At 35.1% G+C, this 20,766-nt stretch overlaps 1 protein-coding gene across 1 annotated transcript in view; it reads right to left on the reverse strand.

The window, feature by feature from the left end:
* LOC118743796 (nuclear pore membrane glycoprotein 210) overlaps positions 1-20,766 on the reverse strand; it is a 120,466-nt gene that overhangs the window by 25,691 nt on the left and 74,009 nt on the right. Inside the window, exon 23 of the mRNA XM_036476560.1 lies at positions 1,746-1,887. Within this exon, the coding sequence (XP_036332453.1) occupies positions 1,746-1,887 (142 nt within the window). The remainder of the gene's footprint in view (positions 1-1,745; positions 1,888-20,766) is intronic.

The raw sequence follows: 20,766 nt of genomic DNA on the forward strand, positions 1-20,766 counted from the left end.
AACAAGAAGAGAATGGCAAACAACAATGCCATGGAGAAGGGAGGAATTGAATTTTTACACGGATGGATCCAAGCTAGAAAATAGAGTTGGCTACACAGTCTTCTCAAAGGAACTAGGACTGGAATTATCCGGCCGAATTCCATACCACTGCAGCGTTTATCAGACAGAAGTTTTTGCTATAAAGGAGGTGGCCCTAGTACGCATGCCGTACCGAAGTTTACGATTAATATCTTCCCGGAGAGCCAGGCGGCCATAAAACCAATGAACGCGATAATACTGAGATCGAAGTTTGCGAAGGAATGCCTCGCAGCTGTGAACTATATTACCGCCGTATTCAAGTTCAGTCTCATATGGGTCCCGGAACATAGAGATATTGAAGGAAATTGCAGAGCCGATGAGCGAGCAAGGAAAGGTAGCAATCTTCCACTGTGTGACAGCAGAGGTAAGCTTGGGATACCCATGGCAACCAGCAAATTAGGACTTAAAATTAACATGATCCACGAGGCCAACAGGTCATGGCCTAGATGGGGCACTTGTAGAACAACCAGGCTACTAAGGTCACAAATAGATAAGAAAAGGGCGAAATAGTTGCTCAGCTTCTCAAGAGAGGATATTGCGATGGTGCAGCCGGGTATTGGCAATTTGGCAAGCCCCCTTCAAGACTAGGAATATTCTCCCACAAATATTGAAGAAGTTGCACGGATGCGGAAGAGAAAGAAACAGTAGAGCACATCTTCTGCAGGCTTTTTAGGTAGGCACTTCTTTAACACTTTTACGAAATTATCAGGCGTAGGAGTAAAGCCAGTAACCTACGCTTTATAAGAGTTTAAAAATCATTCTGTGAAGAATAGCCACTGAGGTTCCCGTGTTTCGCAGGGGTATCACAATGGAAGTGCAAGGTCTAAGCAAACTGGTCATTGGGACTCAGTTACACCTTACCAAACCAAACCTATTATTATGCTGGTTACAGAAAAAACGAACTCCTATCGTTTTCGAATTTATATAAATGGCAACAGTAGGCGCCGTGGCGCGAATGTGCTGGTTGTTTTACAGATAACAGGAGATATTTCGTCTCCTGTTCGTTTACCACCAAACGCTAATAAACGATACGGATTTTGAGGTTCATGGAGGTGGAAAATTTGGCGTATGGTGAATAACTAGTCTATGGTGGTTAAGGTGCAAAGCCGTTCACACCAAACGCTCTATAAGATGTCAGCTACACCAGCTTTGCTGTTTTTAGCTGAGCAAAATGCTATTCGTACTTCGTCACAGCCTTGCTGGTGGGACATCGACTGCGTCGTCATCGACTAGAAGCTCGGGTTCATTTTTCACACTGGTTTCAACGCTACTATCATTCAGAAATCTTGCTACCCCCATTGTAAAGTACTATGGATAATTGCATTGAATTCAATTTGATTTTCTGTAATATTTTTCAGAACAATGTGAATATGTATGAATACAAATTTACTAATTTTTTCCCCAAACGCCAATATCGAAAAGTTCTCGCTTGCAGCCACCGCCACGAACACCACAAAATAGCGTCCGTCAGCAACTGTAATAAAATTTAACCAAGAAAAACAAAAACTTAAACTAATAGAAAGTTTTAGAGAAAACCTTAGCTGGCTATCGGAGGAAAAAAAAATTGTAAATTCCAAACTAAGAGTACAAAGTTTGCGTATATAAGTATGTATATACACTTAGTAAGTGCAATGAAAGCCATGCGGGCATTAGCCAACCAAACTTACGCCAAACAGTGAATGCCAGCACGACCAGCGCCGTGACGATGAGACCAATATTCGATATAACCTTCACGAAAAACGATGATGAATCGCTGAACGGTTGTGTGGAGCAAGTTTGCAGCAAAGTATTAGCGCCGAGTATGGGTATCTGGAAAAAATAAAAATAAATAAAAACAAAGCAGATATACTGATTACTAAGCAAATAGAATAAGGCAGAAAAAAGAGCAACAAAATCCCAACGAAAATCAAATTAGAAATTTTGTACTTTTTTTTTTGGTTATTTTAAAGTATATGAACAAATCTAAAAAACAGGAAACCTTTATGTTATTTAGCTTTATTTTCATTGTTGTAGACTTTATCAAGCTGGTTGCTTTTGGATATATTCATAGACGTATACTTGACGCCTCAAAAAAGTTTTAATCAATTTGTTGCATAACTTTTGAGTTATACATACATAGATGTTTTAATTCGAAAAAATATTAAAAACAACTGATTTTTTACGTAATTTTTATGAGGTTAATAATTATTTATGTCATAACTTTTGAAGCACACCATATACTGAATTGAAATTTTATGTGCAATTAGTGCTTATGTGTGTACACTTCATATCGATGGCTGAGTGGAAGATCGACCTATCTCGGCAGCCAGTTCGAAAACGCTCTATCTCAAAAAACTTTTCAAAAACGCCCTATCTCAGCTGCCGATTCAAAAACGCCCTATATCAGCATATTTTCAATACATTTTGAAGTGAGATAGGGCGTTTTTGAACCGAATTTTGATATAGGCTGTTTTTCAATTAAATTCTGAAATAGGGCGTTCTTGAAAAGTTTTTTGAGATAGAGCGTTTTCGAACTAGCTGCCGAGATAGGTCGATCTTCCACTCAGCCATCGATATGTAGTAGGTAACTAAAGTGTGCTTTAAAAAATAACTAAACGGCAAGTGTCTCAAATTGTGTCACTCTACTTTTCACAATTTTCAAAATTTTCGGTTTATCGCGCATGGTTTTTGAAGCATTTAATTTTAAAAATCTTTTTAAGTATGCATTGTATTCTACGAACAATAACGAATAATTTGATACCTTAGCAAAAGGTGTGAGGTTTTCAGAATAAACCAAATTTTAAAGATAAAATATTTATTTTATTCCAAAAACGTTTTAATTGAAGACACATTTGGAAAATACGTCGAAACGATCTAAATATTTTTGTAACTACTGGTCCTTATAACGTTACATATACCAGTAAAATGCTTAAAAAAATGTTGCTCTAGAAGTGTGTAAAAACCCTGATTTATAGTTAGAATATTTCGAGCGTCGTATCAAATTAATTTTTTTCGACAAAGCATATGATAGTAGCTCTTACTTAATTGGAGCTTTCTAAATTCAATGGCGTCCCCAGTTTTGTCCGATTGGCTCCACTTTTCGAGATAGCGGTACTTGAAGCTTTGCTTAAATTTTAACTATTTTATAAAAAAACTTCCTCAGTTTTGAAGATATTTTATATATATATATGTTAAAGTGAACCTATTTCGATAATTTTAAGGAATAATTAAGGTAATATTAAAAACCCGTTATGTGCAAAATTTTAGTAAAATAACTTCTAAACTGAGGGAGTTATTTATAAAATAGTTCAAATTTAATAAAATTTTCAAGTACCGTTATCTCGAAAAGCGGAGTAAACCTGGTAAAACGGGACGGACGCCATTGAACTTAGAACGGCCTAATTAAATGAGTTCAACTTTCAAAATCTTTGCTAAAAATCTACAACGTGCCCAGCGTAATTTATACCCAACTTGTTCTTTTTTTTTGAATAGAATCATATATAAAACATAGGTGTGCCAACAAAAAAACAAACTTAAGTTTTTGTTTTGAAAGTGTACCTGCTTTTTGGATTTGCCCATATACCAACATACGCACATATTTAGATACTGGTTAAAGATACGAATTTTTTATTTTCACTCTTATCAATGTACACATGTATGTACATATCGCACGTTTAATAATATGCAGAATTATTAGAAGTTCATACAATTGGTATACCAAGAAACAGACGGAAAGACACATATCTTCGCCATTTTGGTAAGTTTAGTCATCTGTTAGGCTGAGCATATTCTCCTTATCAAGCCCATTAATTGTTTGTTGAAATCTCCAAAAACATGCGTTATATCATGAACACGAAGACTGTAGGAACGCTAAAATTACACACAAAAACACCAAGACACCTAAACTTAATTTTGGGTCGAAGATTAGGGATCTGAATACTGCTTTTCTAGATCAGATAATTTTTCTAAGATATTTTCATTTTAAGTCCTGATGAATGAAAAAAAAATGTAACATGGAAAATGTTACTCATAAGCCATGAACGAGTACAGCCATGTACGATATGGCGTATGAGTAACATTTTTTTCTGCTCCTATTTCATACCAAAAACGTGTGTTCTTCGTGTACTTTTTAACCGACTTCCAAAAAAGGAGGAGGTTATCAGTTCGTCGGAATATTTTTTTTTTTTTTTTTTTGTATGTTACCGCATAACTTTGGACCACGTCAACCGATTTCGATAATCGAAAAGGTAGTGTCTCAGAGGTGGTCCCATACTAATCTGGTTAAGATCCGATCAGCGGATCATGAGATATATATATATATATTTTTTTTTATATGGGAGTTGAAGTCGGTTTTTTTTTTTTGCTAAAAATTACTAGTTACTACTGTCTTCGCAAAAGGCGATCACATTCTTGCCCTTTCTCCTACTTCCAAAATACAAATCTACATAAAGGAGTGTCAAATTTGAGCTGTCACAAATTACATAACCTTGTATAATTGAATGATGGGGCAGACGACCGATGAAGCGGTAGCTCAAAATGTGACCATTTAGCATTTATAAATTGGGTGACTCCATTGGAGGAGTCATGTTCTAGCTGCCGTAGGTTGCTGCGCAATGAACTGGGATATATTCAGGGTGCGGATAGGCGTGCTTAGCCAATGGCGATGCTTAAAGCGACGTGTGATAGCCAAGCTGAGTTAGCGTTGACAATGGCTGGAAATGCCATATACTCCCGAAAAAACCCGCAGACTCCGCAAATTCAGAAAAACTTCCTTAAAAACATTTTATGAAATAAGCACTTTTTTATGTTTTATTGAGATGAAAGTTAAAAAAAAATAATAATCGCAAGAAGCCAGATCTTTCATTATTACTTAAAATAAATTTGAAAGATAGTGATAGTGATTTCGGGACCCACGAGACCCGCGGTACTATTCTGAAAAGAGTCGGGATGAGTGGGTTCGGGGCTTAAAAATTAGATTACGGGTTGGGCGGGATCGGGATTAAGTATTTAGTCCCGTGCCCATCTCTAGCACAGACCATATTGGTTTTGGAATTTTAATGTTCTCACTACCTAGGATTGTTCTATACCCCGGCTTTTTTGTTTGGAAATTAAAAAATAAATAGAGGTCGCACAAAGAGCTTCAAGATTTCCATGTATTTTATATGGGGGGAAAAAACATGTTTTTGTAGAAATGGTATAGAATTCTTGAAAATCAATATTTTTTCGATTCGAAAACTTCGCTTCTCTTCAGTAGACTTCCAATAACAATACCCAATTGTTTAGCTAAGCATTTTCCATTATTAGATAAGTATTTTTTATAAAACCCCTTAAAACGTCAAAAAATGCAATGGGGGACGCATGAAAATCGATAGTATTATAAAATTGTATAATAAAAAATTGGGTAATAAAACTTTGAGCGACCTTCAAAATTTTCTTAATTTCAAAGCAGGGGTATAATTTTCTTCGGTATAGAACAATCCTAATGGCAGACAGCCATTTAAATTGACTTTACTTTTTCACATGCATTTTCGGACCACCCTAATGCACATATATATATACATAAGGGACAAAACACTACTCAAAGTAGAAGATATTAAAATGAGAAAAGGCTACTTGAGCCCATAGTCTTTTTTTAAGTTCAAGTTAATTAAAAGGACAAATGATCAGCAATCAATGCGATTCGCAGCAACAGAAAAGAAAATCATGAAGAAAACAAATTAACCTCAAATTAACACAACAATGTGGTGGCAAAGTATTCAATTGAGGATTACATTAATCTAATCGCATTTAAAAACAATCGAACCAAATGCTCGCAGTAATAATGCCTGTTTTGCGTGATGCGCTCAAAATAAAATTTGAATAACCCAAGATTTAGTGAGGCGGGAGAAAAACTTAATACACCACGAAATTGTATACAAACAAACAAGTAGACACAAATTATATGCACAGACATTGAACTGCCCGAAGAAGAAAATGCCATAATTGACTTGTAATTGAGTTTTAGAAAAGGCATTGGCTTGTAATATAAACTGCTGCCAATCAAATAAAAGCTTTGATTAAATAAAAGTTGATTGTCACAAATTTCGTTTTATTTTTTTTTTTTGCAATAAAAATTTCGTTTGGAAGAGGAACATAAGAAGCGAGTCCAGACAGTGTATTAGAGTTTAGAAAGGAATTAAGGCAACTGACTAACCATTTGGCTGATTTAAAGTCCAGACTAAGAGAGTGGCTGCGAAACAGACAAAAATTAAGCTTATTATACGAAATTTGAATACATTAAAAAAAGGAAAAAATAATAATAATAATAATAAAAGAAGAAAATAAATAAATGCAAAACTGTCAAAAAATAATCAACAACAGCAAACAGTAAATAACTTTGACAAGGATAGAAAGTTAGATTTAAAGGCATATGAAAGGCATTATTGTGAGTCCAACAGTCACAATGTCGATAGTTGACTCTCTTACTTCTATACAGTTATTTCTTTCTTATTGCTATCTCTACGCTGTCACCTTAACCAACTTGAGGTATGTTGCTGTTGATTTTTCTGCTCAATGCCAGTGGCAATTACAGCAGCGCCCATTAGCCAAGTGCCAACTATGTATGTATGTACATAGTTAGCTTGTACCATAATGAAATGTAAGCGTTGGAATACAAATCAGATGCCAAAAGGAATGTGGATGTGGCACAGCCGAAATGCGTATCCACGCAGCAGGTAGGTGATAAGGCATTTTTTTTGCTGCTCACATGTCATCAAGCAACTAGCTAAACCAACTGGCGAAGAAATGTTTATGCAATTTTTCATTGAAAAGCCAAGCATTAACAGCTACAAGTATGTATAGAGAGCTACATACAGCTGCTTTTTCCTAGTAAACCTTATGTTCCTGAAATTGCTGCCGAAAATTGGAGAAACCATCATGCAATTGCAGTGAGCTTTTCCGGTGAAGCTTTTTTAGCTGATGGTGTTGGCATAACTGTTTGCTGGAGAAGGCGGAGACGGAGGCGGAGGTTGTCTGCCGGTTGAGGCAAAAGCAGCAAACGCTCGTATTAATTTGACTTTTCGCCAACAGCAATGCTGAGTTCAGCGCACAAATGCCACTAGAGACGCTTTTGGAACTGTTGCTGGTGCCACACCCCTCGCTCACACTGATGTATGGCTTAACTTTTTTCAATTTGCAACCATTTCCGTTATTTTCCGCTATTTGCACGTTTTCAACTTACCATCGCACTACAGCGGCAGCAACTGCAATAGCTGCAACAGACGCCAGCGGCGGCGGCGGCGGCGGGGACGGTGACGCCAAATGCCATGTAACAAAATGTGGCAGCCAACTATTGCCGCGCAAGTTTTTGTTTTCACGAAGATGCACGAGTACTTACATATAAAAGGGTAGACGTGTACTTAGTTGTATGTATGTATGTATGTATGTGTGTGGGTGTTACTTCCTTTTTAGCGGATTTTGCTATCAATGTTCCGATATCTAAAAGCTATCGTTGCTAAATGCAACTATGTACGCTGCGCTATATTAGTCCTTGTCATGCTTCACTTTAGCTTGCAAACAGACGTAGTGTGTACAGTAGGGTGGTCCAAAAACAGTAAACTCGGAATTGTAATGCTCTCACCCCCCTAGGATTGTTCTATATCGAAAAAAAAGTATACCCCTATATTTTTATTTTGAAATCAAAAAATATTTAGAGGTCGCTCAAAGCGCTCAAAGTTTTCCATGTATTTTTATATGGGAAAAAAACTTTTCGTTGAAATGGTATAGAATTCTTGAAAACCAATATTTTTCGATAGGAAAACTCTGGTTCCCTTCAGGAGACTTTCAGTAATAAGACCCAATTGTTTATTTAACCATTTTTTAATACTAACGGTATTTTATTGGTCCACCCATTGAATACTTCGGGGTTTTTGTGGGTTATTGGCGGACCTATAAATTAAAGTTGCGATGAAAAAATGGTTAAATAAAAATTTGAGTGTTATTATTGGGAATCTGCTGCAGACAAATTGAGTTCTCTCATAGAAAAATATTTATTTTTAAGAATTCTATACCATTTCTACGAAAAGTTGTTTTTTTCCCCATACAAAATACATGGAAAACTTCGGGCGCTTTGAGCGACCTCTAAATATTTTTTAATTTTGAAATAAAAAAATTGGGATACATTTTTTTTCGGTATAGAACAATCCTAGGGGAGAGAGCATGAAAATTCCGACTTTAATGAGTATATTTGGACCACCCTAGTGTACAGACATACTCTAACTTGTTAAATAGCAAAACAAAAGAAAAGCAAGCAAAATGTTAATAAGTAGTAGCATAATTGAAGCAGCAGCAGCGCATTGTAAAAATAAACGAAAGATATGCTTTTTGCTCAAAAGTATCTATGTATGTATGTACAGTTGTATAAATGGTTCTATATTTATTGCGCCTGGATAATTTGTACTCTTGCTTGTCAGAATATTTTAACAAAATTGGGCACATCTCGAGCATCCCATAAAAAAAAAAAAAGTTTTTAAAATTGGAAAAAATACATACATATTCACATACGCATTCTTCCTAAATTATTATTTTTTATTTAATAAAAATGCACCGCCAAAAAATTGGTCAAAATTAGTTTTTGTAATATTTTGCTAATGAAAATTCAGAAATCAGATCCGGAAATATAACTGCATGTGGATCGTGCAACGCGTTTAATACAAAAACAGGTTTTTTAGTTAGTGTACGTATAAGTGATGCAGATAAGTGATGCACAGAGGAGAGGAGAGCCGGGTACTTTAAAGAGCCGACCGGTCCGGTTCTTACAAGAACCAAAAAACGTTTGTAATGGAACCGAAACTCGATTCAAAAAGAACCGAAAAACTTAAATTCAATTACAAAAGAACCGAACAGCGGTTCCGGAAGAATCGAACACTATTCCAACAGAATTGTTTTGAATGTTTTTGAATTATATATTTTAGTTTATTTATTTTTTAATTATATTTTTTACTTACTAATTTCTTTTTTAAATATCTATTTATTTTTATTTTTTTTTTATTTTTTTTTTTAATATTTATAAATGTACAGCAGCGATCAATAAAATAGTAAAAAAATTCAAAATGATGTTTGCAACTTATGTTTATTTATTTATTTTTTATAATTTTCATTTAAAATATGGTTCGGCCAATAACAAAAACCACATAAATAAAAGTTCTAAGGTTTGCACGAAGTTCACAAAAGTTAATCAAACTTCAAAAAATTGCCATCAAAATTCCGAACTTTTTATTCAGAATTTCTAGAACAGTTTTGAGTATGCAGTTTTGTAGCCTATTCAATTTTACCACAATGAAGTGCAGTTTCAAGTCACTAAAAATTTGCGTTGCGTCTTCATATAACGTATGAACAAAATCTATTTTAATACCCACTTATTATCTTTTTTATAAATTTAATTAACGGAAGAAAAACTCAACAACGTTAAAAAACAAGGTAATTTTTTTTGTTAAAAAATGTTGCACTAAATTTGAATGGTTGTAAATCAAAAATATTCCAAAATTTCCATTTGAAAATGCCCTAATAAAACATGCATTTGCATGAGATTTCTAGTCGTATTTATTTGTATGAAATATGACCAGAGAGGAAGGTTACTCGTACGCCGTTTATCGCACTTCAGGCCCACTGTGCCTTAATGCCCTCTGTATATGGCATAAGTCTCGCTTACGGGCGATCAAAATTTGTAAAGAAAGAAATATCTAGCCACACTTCCTAACGACTGTGAAAACTTTGCAGCCAAATAAGTTAGGGTGCCTGAGAGCACTGACATCTCAACAAACCATAGGCTGATCAGATTGCTCGGCAGGGCAACTTTGAGGTATTTTTTCCTGGCAGTAGGGCCTTTAAAGTTGGCTTACCGTGCGCTACGTGAAAATCTCGATATCCAAAGTTGCAGCATTATTCTGGCCGAGATAGTGCTTAGGCACAGCCCATTCGGTAAAACTTCACTTCATTTCCGACTCGCAGCTACGAATACGTGGTGGCATCGTCTCAGCAATTTTTCCTACCTGCTTTGCTATAGCGTGGCTAAAGTGTAATACCTGGGCTGATACATTGTCAGAACGCCACGGAAACTTTTGGACGCACATTAGCTGACTTCGAATCTCGATCTTCTTAGTAGACATCGCCAATATATGTAAGTACCATGCGCAAGTACACTTCTCTACAACGGTCGCCAAAAACCCCAGAATATAAATGGGAAGAAGAAAAAAGCGCATGACCTCAAACCGATTCCGGGTACCTATCCAGAGTGGTTTTCTGTTGTTGTTGCTATGTAATGTTATTGCAGCATTGATAAAATGTGAGTCCTTGCATATCCAAAAACACATACGCACGAATACAAATAACTACGCGCTTGCAGCGACTGCAGTAATTTTATAAAATCAACGAAGCGACAACTTAATGGCATTGCATGCGATATTCCTCTTTCTTGCAGCGCGCGCTCTTTCAACAAATTACTCACACATACATACATGCACGCATACAGGTCGCTATAGTTTGTTCCCGGCCATGTTTTTGTTTTTCCTCCATCCTATACATTTTCTATTATTTTTGGCCGTTATTTTATTTGTACGCTTTCCTTCACATTTGTACAGTTGTTACTCGTACAATTGCCGATACTCGTGATGCCTTCACAAATTGTTACATGTTGCTGGTAGTAGTGGCACTATTGCCATTACCAACGCCGTTGTCTTTGCATTTCCTATTACATATTGCTGTTTTTGTTTTTGGTTTTTGCTAGTACTGCTTGCATTTTTACAACAGCAGCAGCATAATAAACGAGCTCACAACAATTGCTGCAGTAATATTTTTACAATACAAGTGATGAAAGGCTTTAGCCAACGTAGTACAAAGTACTATGTATTTGTAGCAACAACAACGGCAACAACATCAACTGATAGCAATAATAACAGCAACAAGGACTTAGTATGTAGCAAGTAATATAATGCCAAGTGATTTCATTTATATTGTTTGTATTTATTTTGTATTTTTCTTCATTACTTATGATCAATAAATCATGCTACTAAATCGACTGTCCAACGCTTGACATGAATTCTATGAAACATGTGCATGTACACTAGAGGGTGGTCCTTAAATGTGGGAAGCAAAGTTTTACATCAGATTTCCTAAGCCTCGATGCTAATATGCTACTTAACCGACTGCAACAGGAACCAAAATTTATATGTGATATCTTCGAATTTAGTAATATCGATTTGGGATATTAACTGAAAAAATATTTTTAATTTTTTTGAACCTCCATAGCGGCTGCTGGCCGGCCTTTGACCGCTTTGCGACACGCCTTAACCGACTCCAATCGGGACCAAAATTTATATGTGATATCTATGGCCATGGTATTACCGATTGAAGGGGTGAGACTAAAAAAAAAAATCGTTCATTTGATTTTTTAAAGACCACCGTAATGTACACATTGTGTACAAATGTATTTGTATTTAGAATTTGAAATTTACTCAGAACTTACATAATTATGTGCATACATATGTGCATCTAATAAGCGAATGTGTATTAGTAGTTTGTTGTTGTTGATAATGTGTAATAATGCATGGTACACAGGACAAAGAAAGCTTATGTGAGACCAAACAGCACAGAAAATAAGGAAATTACTGAAGAGCGTTTCAAATAAATATGTACTAACATATGTACATACAAATTTATATACATCCATACATATGTATATATATTCAATAATGCCAGGTAAAGAGTTTGAAGTGTAGTTAGTAATACTTATGGCTACTTACGTGATAAAAGGAAGAGGGAACAGGAACAGAGATTTTCGCTCATTTTTTCGATATTTGTGCGCTATTAAAGACATCGAAAGAAAATCTCAATAGATAATGCTGCCTTAGGTTAGTTACAGTAAGCTACGTTTAGACGTTGGTCGCGTTTGTGAGAGGCGATTTGAAAGTCTGGAATCGGATGGCTGATCGGTTATCGATTTACATATTTATCGACATTTCTGCATGGTTATAGTAATTGCTATCGCAAATTTATTGGAATTGTTATCGATATAATTATCGGAATTGTTATCGACATAATTATCAGGATTGTTATCGAAATATTTATTGTAATTGCTATCGATATATTTATCGGCATGGTTATCGATATATTTATCGGAATTTATATCGATATATTTATCGGAATTGGTATCGATATATTTATCGTAATTGATATAGATAGATATATTTATCGGAATTGTTATCGAAATATTTGTCGGAACTGCTACCGATATAAGAATTCACCGACATAATTATCGATATCTGCATTATCATATACTGATATCTATATTTCTTCTAGAATTTAGATCTGTATGTTATCTCTATGAAATTGTCTGGTAAGTATTAAGTGTACGATTGGAGGCTGAAAATGTTTGAGTCTAAGTGCCTTCGGGTGTCATTAATATCTTGTCCTGCGTGTCTACGAAAATATTTGAAGAAATGTACAGGTTTGAAAATTCGGAAAAATCCCGTTGATTTTTGAGGGTCGAGGGTGTTGCGTATTTTCCTCCATATAAAAATAGATTTTGTTCATGCGTTATATGGGAGAATATGCGCAACACCCTCGACGAAAAAAAAAAACTTTTCAAACATCAGTTGAAGTTTCTAGAAAATCTGAACAAAAAAATTCAAAATTTTGACGAATTTTTTTGAAATTTGTTAAATTTTTCTGAACTGTACACAAAGTTTTAAACTTTGACTTATATGGGTTATGTTAAGGAATCTACCATATATTTTTATATAAAAAAAAATAACGAAAATCTCTGAGGACGAAGATTTTCGAGTGAAGAAGAAAGGTTGGCAGACGCCAAGGCAATGTTGCGAAGTCGAAAACGGCGAATATTTTTTCACTGGGTTAAAAGACCTTTATGATAAATGTAAAAAATGCATTGAAGAAGGTCACGTATACTAAATCTTCTTCTGATTGTTTGAGACGCCAAGAAGCATTTTAGATTGCTCACAAGTGTCACGGCTATACCTGGTGGCCAATTTTCGTTAAGCTGCACGTGAGGTATCAACAGAGGTTGCTGGTTGGCGTAAGAGTGCGGAGACGTAGAGTAGGAGCCACGCTTTACTGACCTCATCCGAAAATTTTCAGCTCCTCTAAACTACTGGGCCACTGGAGTATCTATTCTTCAAGTTGAAATTTCGGCAATAAAGGAAGTGTCAGAAATACTGCAGGAAAAAATTCCAACCCCGTGAGCGGGTAAGCATTTACATCGGCTTTACTTTGACAATGGACAAGGAGTAAATAGGAAGGTTAATATGTATATTTTGGCGCTTACCCCTTCCTAAGTATTGGTCGGGCTTCTCCTCCAATTTGTGGTGTGCGTCTTGATGTTGTCCTGCGGAGTGGTAGTATGCACCTCTAGCCACTCAGCCACTGGAGCCTTAATTTTTCACTCAATTTAATACATTTTTTTTTTAATGAAAGCTAATAAAATTTGCAAGAGACCAGTTGAGCCTGATTTTTGAATTTTTATTTGATAATATAAAATTTTTTTGTGCAAAGTGCAGAAAATCGATTCTCCTGTTCCAGTTAATAAATGTTACATAATAAAAACTAGTTGAAAACTATTGTAAGGTTCCCCCAAAACGGGAAAATATTCAAAAAAAAATTTTTGGGTATGCAGTCAAAAAAAAATTGGTATGCGGTAAGTTGCAAGTGGCTAAGAGTTCGCGTTGGTTTCTAATAATATGTATAACAAACTCTTTTTTCCCATTGAGCAAGCAGATGTGCTCCAAATGTTAACAAAAAAATATATTAAAAATCAACGTGACCTTGCAACTTGCACTTTATTGTACTCGAATTTAAACATCCATAAAACTGCATACCTAAAATTTTTCTAAAAGCTCAAACTTTTTTTTTTAATTTGGTAAAAACAAAATTTAACATTTCAAATTTTTCTTGTAGAACTTTTCTCGTTTTGGGGGAACCCCAGAATTGTTTTCAACTAGTTTTTATTATGTAACATTTATTAACTGGAATACGAGACACGATTTTCTTCAAAATTGCCACTTTTTTCTTAACTTTGTACTCAAAACTTTAATATAAAAAAAAAAAAAAAAATCAAAAAGCGGCTCAACTGGTCTCTTGCTAGTTTCTTTTCAGGTTTCATTTAAAACAAAAATATTTACTGACCAACTAGCATACCTAGGTTAAGCTTCGAAAGGAGTCACCAGATTGCATTTGGCAAAATTATATGTACATATGTTGCAGGCTTCCTAACTTTATGCAGAGCACTGAGCGAAATCAGCAATAGTAGCGGCTACCTTACCAAGTTATTACTACTAATAATGAGTTACAGCTACTAAACTTACTGCCAATTATAATCCTTTACTTATTACTACACGCGTGTGGTAGTTATAAACTAACTAACGTTCAAAACCGCAAACACTTTCCTAAAACTGACGAAAACTTTTGTTGCAAATGTAGGTATATTTAGTGGTATTAACAAAATTTAATGATATCCTGCCCACACACATACATACGCGACCACACACACACACACACACACACACGGGAGGATAGCCAAACATGTTTGGTAGCAAAACGTCTACGGTGAACTAAAGAGAAAAACGCAAAAACAACAAGTGCCGCTGCAATTGTAAAACGAATGCTGCTGCAACTATGGAGATGCAAACCACATACCGTTATATCAAGCCAGAGTTGCTCATATGGAAATCATACTGTACTCACTCACGCATACATGGATAAATTTTAGTTGCAAAATAATTCATAATAATATTTGAAACATTTAATAATGTTACTAACCCGTTATTTTACCATGCTGTCATAAGCAGAGACAGCGGCAGCAACGGCAGCAGCAGACCAATAGAAACAAAGAGGAAGCAGTTTACAATTACTCTATGTCTGCCTACATGCATACATACAAACACAATCGCCCACAAACTTTCTACAAATTTATGCACATTAGTGTACCTCACCAAAAAAAAAAAATTAATTGTGTATTTCCGCCGGAATTATAAAATGTATTGTATTTTAAGACCTCCAGAACAATATTTCGATGAAATGTTCAGATTTACGTGAGCTGGAGCGATTCGAAACTACCTGCAAAATTCTGATTATTTTAATTTCTTTCATACAAATTTTTTAACATTTTCATGGAGACCTTTTGAGCTAAAACTCTCCCATCATCTGTGGTGACTTTTCGAAAAAAAAAAACATACATATACACATATACATATTTTTATTTTTGTTTTAAGTAATCTGTATGTATTCTATTTTTACTAGTATTTTTAAACTCTGTTTTGTACTATAAAAGATCTATGATCTTATTGTACTAATGTTCTTTCTCTTAATAAATGAAATAAAAAAAATTAAAAAAAAAATGTTTAGCCCTAATTTTATTTATTTCTTTGGAGGTACGTATTTTCAAATAGGTCCAGCTCACGTAAATCTAAATAAGTTTCTGAAATGTTTTTTTTGTGTTTTTTTTTTTGTATGGAAAGTGCTGCACCCTAATGCACATGCAAACACACATACTTACGTACATACAGACATACATATGTACTCGTATTCCTCGATTTCGTTGTCTTTAAAATGCTAACTGAACCGTTGCAAGGAGACTCTAGTTAGTTGCATTGAGTTGTAGAATTTTGTTGGTTTTGCAATTGCTGCTGCTGCTGCTGCTGCAACATGCTTAGAATTTTGTGGCTATGCTTGTGGTTGGCCGTTGCCGTTGGTGCTGCTGGTAGTGCTCCTGCTGTTGCAACTTGTATCCACTTGCAATTCACATGATGCTCGTAAAATTTGAAACCATATTTTCAATTTGTTATTGTGGTGTGAGTGCGTTTTGGCGATGTGGCATGCACCAAGCGAGGACATGTGTGCGCTCCAATAATAACAATACTCACAACAACAACAGCAGCAACAATAATTGTTGGCCTTCTACAGATGAGCAGCAATAAATTATAAATTATAAATATACTGTAATGTAAGGGGAAGCATTGTGGTTACTTACATATGTACATAAATTCGTATGTACATGCACACAGTGATGGTGTTTTCGCTTCTAGCAAAAAATTTCGCCTTTGGATTGTCCCTTTCTCTTTTCGTGTTCGATTCGGTGAGAAAATTTTGTGTTCGTTTCTTAAAATGTCACACCCTTTTAAGGCAAAAAAGGCACATTCTCAGCCCTTTGAAGCTTTGTCAGGGGAGATGGTTGGCCTGAAAATCATATGATTGCTTAAAATGAAATACGTGAGCTACACAAGGACAATAAGTCAAAACCATGCCCTTTTACAGGGTTGAGTGTAGCATCAAACGCATTTTGCACAGGGGAAAGGCAACATTTTTGTGGAAGGAACGAAGGTAATTTTATATGTATAGTAGAATCTGGAAAAAAAATGTAGTAGATTTCAAAAAAATGTGGTAGATTTCAAAAAAATGTGGTGGATTTCAAAAAAATGTGGTGGATTTCAAAAAAATGTGGTAGATTTCAAAAAAATATGGTAGATCTCAGTTTTTGGATAGTTTATTATCTATTTAATTTTTTTTTGTACTACGAAATAGAAAATGTAATAAGTATTAAAAGGGTCGCGACAATTCAACAAGTTTTGACTATTTTTCTTTTTTTTTTGGTTAAGGTTTATTAATTTTTTACAAAACTATAGCTCTATCTAAAAGACCATATAATCCGAGTTTCAAACTTTGTGCAAAAATTAAAAACATTGTGCAACGTTTGCACATAAATTGCAATTTTCAATGAGAATCTCCAGAAAAAAACTTTTAAATTTCAGTACATGTAATAAAGTGCAAATTTTAAGTGCCTAAAAACTGCGTTGAGTTTTGAAATTTTTTTTTCTTGGCAATGTAAAGCAGTTCCTTCCTTATAAAGATATTTTTCGAACCTACTTTTAGAGACTTCTCCAACGTTGCGGAGTGCTGCCAGTCTTTCTTTTTACCACATCACGATTTAGTGAACAAACGTGGTTCGTTCCGCAAACTGCTATTTGGATTTTGCCTATTCTCAAGTAAATGTAAACAACGCCTCAGAGACTTTAAATGCACTGAAATTCACTAATACTTTCACAAATCTTCGATTTTTAACGTTTTCATTCTAATACTAGGTTCACATATAAGTAGATTATCCTCATTTTCGAGCTTAACTTCCTAATCTGTAATTAGAAAAAGAGATTAGCCATATAAAATTCCTCCCTTGTTAATCTGTAATTATAAAATAATCTCAGATTTAACCGATAACTTTTCGGTGTTCATTCTAGTTTTATCGATTGTTTTTGCGAAGAAGAGGAGAAATGGCAAATGTAAAAGTAAACAAAAATGGACGCTAGCAAGGAAAAGAGGGTTTTAAAGGTATTTTTAATAAAATGTTAAGTTAAAATATATTTATATTGCTTAATATAGCAGAAAAACGTGATCACGGTAGCACAGAGAAGAAACATAATTTTGCTTGAGATGTGAGAATAACAAGCACAACAAATTTGACGGCTAATAATCTGAGATTTGCCTGTGTAAACGGGGTGATTAAAAAACGAGCTTCGATTGAGTTAATATTGATATGTGAACATAGCTTAAGGCAATTGAAACACGTTTACTGTCGAAAAATTTAATATTAAGAAGATTTACTCTTTGACAGTTTTTTTTTTTATTTTATCCTCCCAATCGGCTTTGTTCACTTTTAAATCTGTGAAAATGTTTAAGTCCCATCGCCAATTCTTGTTATCATATTGTGTTTAGTGTTGGACAATTTTTGCACCCAAAATTAAAAAACATAAAAAAATATGTCGAGCAAAAATTAAACTACTCCAAAACGCGAATATGTGGTAGACTTCAGACCTTGTGTGTTAGAAGTGGTAGCTGCTCAAAAAAGTGGTAGTTCTACCACAATGTGGTAGAAGTCCGATCACTGATGTATTTTAATCGAGTCTCTCAAACCACTATATACAAAACAGTGTAAAAGCCCAGTAACACAGTAACAATGAACAAGGAAACACAAATTGGGAATACAAAAACTACGAAGATAAAAATTGGGTTCGCTAAGGCGTACCTTACTTCGGTTAAGAAAACGATGAACAATAAATAACACGACTATAAATATTAACGAACAGATAGAAAATATTCAGAACGAAAATTGATGCTGAAGATGGCACAACGCCGACCCTTAATTCGTTGGTTTTGTCTCCAAACCAAATTTGACAAGGGATGACGAAAAACCGTTCCACAAAACATCTGTGAATCATGAAGAGAAACTGCCTCTACGACGCCATGTCTAAAACTATGTAGAGTGACATTGAGCACAACTTTTTGTTCCGTCCAAATTGGGAAGGACCTCTTCGCGCCGTTCCAGACCAACTGAGGTTTTCAGACAGGCCGACTAACTTTCGTGCGACTTCAGTGGCACCTCTAAATACATATATACCAAAAGCACGACGCTGCTTGTATGTGCAGATTGCATTGACATCGGTTGGCATAAAAACCACGACCTTAAGCGTAGTATATTCCAACCTAGAAAAGCAACAAAAGACGTTAGTCTATCTGTGAACGAAAACAAGGTAAAGCATCGCCTGGCAACAAAGCAAGAGTCTGCACCAGCATTAACATCAAAAATTATGTATGGCGGGAGATGAAGTGAAAAATAACCCTTGCCACTAGGTGTTACTTTGGGCTCGGTAGGCAGAGCCCATGTTATAGAAAAATCTGCACAATATCTATAGCCTTTTTCTGCACATTTACATAATTCTTCTTCCAATTGTTTGGTGCCAATCGTTTCTCTTCTGTTCCAAGGGAAGTCAAGTCTTTCACCACTTGAACGTTCCATCGCTGCTACCACCAACGGGCGTTCGAGTCGAATACTTTCTGAGCTAGAGCGGCGGAGTCCATTCGAACGACATGGCCAAGCCGGCGGAGCCGCTTTATTTTAATACGCTGCCCATGCCGTTGTAAAGCTCATACAGCTCATTGTTCCGTTGTCTGCGGTAACCACCATCGCCAACGCGTAAAGGCCCGTAAGTCTTCCGCAAAATCTTTATCTAATTAAACACAAAAAAAATGCAACGACTGCCCTGGCTTGGACACGTACACATGCCTCATGTTGCCCCGGTTCAAAGCTCCTTCGACTCGGCACCCATGTCTTAACAACGAAGTAAGGACGCTAACGAGCACAATGGATGGACTAAGTGCATAAGGACCTGTCGAAACTGAATTTGAACAACAGGCGAGAGGAGATGCCTGTGGTGAAGCTTTTTAATCCCGGTCCAAACCATATAATAAGGAGAATGCTCGCCCTCGATTAAAGCGTAAATATACGAGCCATATAGCAACTAGTAAAAGCTATGACTTCGGCCTGTTACTCGCCGCTAAATCTCAGTCAGCAGATAAAAGTATTTGTATACTTCAAAACTGACAGTCATTAGCAACGTTTTAGCGAGTCGTTGGTATTGCTGCGGAGAGTATATGCAGTATTTGCTTCGAAGCTGTATGGTAGTCTTTGTCTATTACGTTTTGCGAATGCAGCAAGTTCAAATAAACTTAATATTTTGGTTCCATTTACCCAACTCGGTTTATTATTTTATGTATTTACGTATCTGCTTTCTCGCTTGACAGAAATTCGCTGGTTTTTGAGAGACAGTAAGCATTTACATATATCACAGTTGAAGGAATTCTAGCTAACTTTAGGAAACTAAATATTTTAATTTAATATTTTTAGTAATACATTTTCTTCAGAAATTGCTTTAAAAATTTGCACATTTAAATTGAAACAAAGAGAAATTAATTTAGTGGAAAGGAAGTGTCCGACATTCAATTTGACTTGCAAATATCCGTAAATTAACATGCTGCAAGTGCAAGTACATTGTATGTACATATGTATTTGTAAATAAATAAACAATGCAACGATTAACACCGCAACAACAAAGGCGGACAAAAGAAAATTCAACATCATTTTCATTGAAATGCGAGCAATTTGCAAGTAGAATTACGAAACAAAATAAATAAAATCTTACAAAGCACTTCCTGTCCTTGCTGGACTAGCTATTGCTCCTGGCCACATTTTCACACTTGCAGCAAGGCACAATAATACAAATGTAGTTATGTAATTGCATACGACCATCATATGTTCTTAGTACGTAAGACGATTCTGGTCTGGTCGCATGGATCATTTGGTTTTTGAGTCGCAAACCATTTTTCACTTAGGTAATGTAATCACGTGTGAATTACTCAAGCGTTTCCTCGTTTCATTATTGCATTACCGCTGTGCATATGTACATACAGATGTTTGTAATTGACCAAAACAAATACATAAACATTTACATACATATGCACATATTTTTCATAATAGGTAAGTACATATATCATGGGCAGCAATAACCACTCATTTACTTCAGCAGCATTCCCAGCGGCAGCAGGAAATTTCAGATTGGGGAAATGGTCAGAAATCGTCTTTTGTCATAGAAAAAAGTTACAACAAAAAATAAAAATTTAATTTATTAAAAATAAATTGCAAAAAAATAGAAATTGCAAAAAAATACAAGTTACAAAAAAATAAATAAAAATTACAAAAAAAATAAAAATTACAAAAAAAATAAAAATTACTAAATAAAATAAAAATTACTAAATAAAATAAAAATTACAAAAAATAAATAAAAATAACAAAAAAATAAACAAAAAGTACAAATATAAAAATTACGAAAAAAA

This window comes from Rhagoletis pomonella, unplaced genomic scaffold, assembly GCF_013731165.1.
Source record: "Rhagoletis pomonella isolate Grant_MI unplaced genomic scaffold, Rhpom_1.0 Rhpom_scaffold_00007, whole genome shotgun sequence".
In the NCBI taxonomy this organism is placed as follows: Eukaryota; Metazoa; Arthropoda; class Insecta; order Diptera; family Tephritidae; genus Rhagoletis; species Rhagoletis pomonella.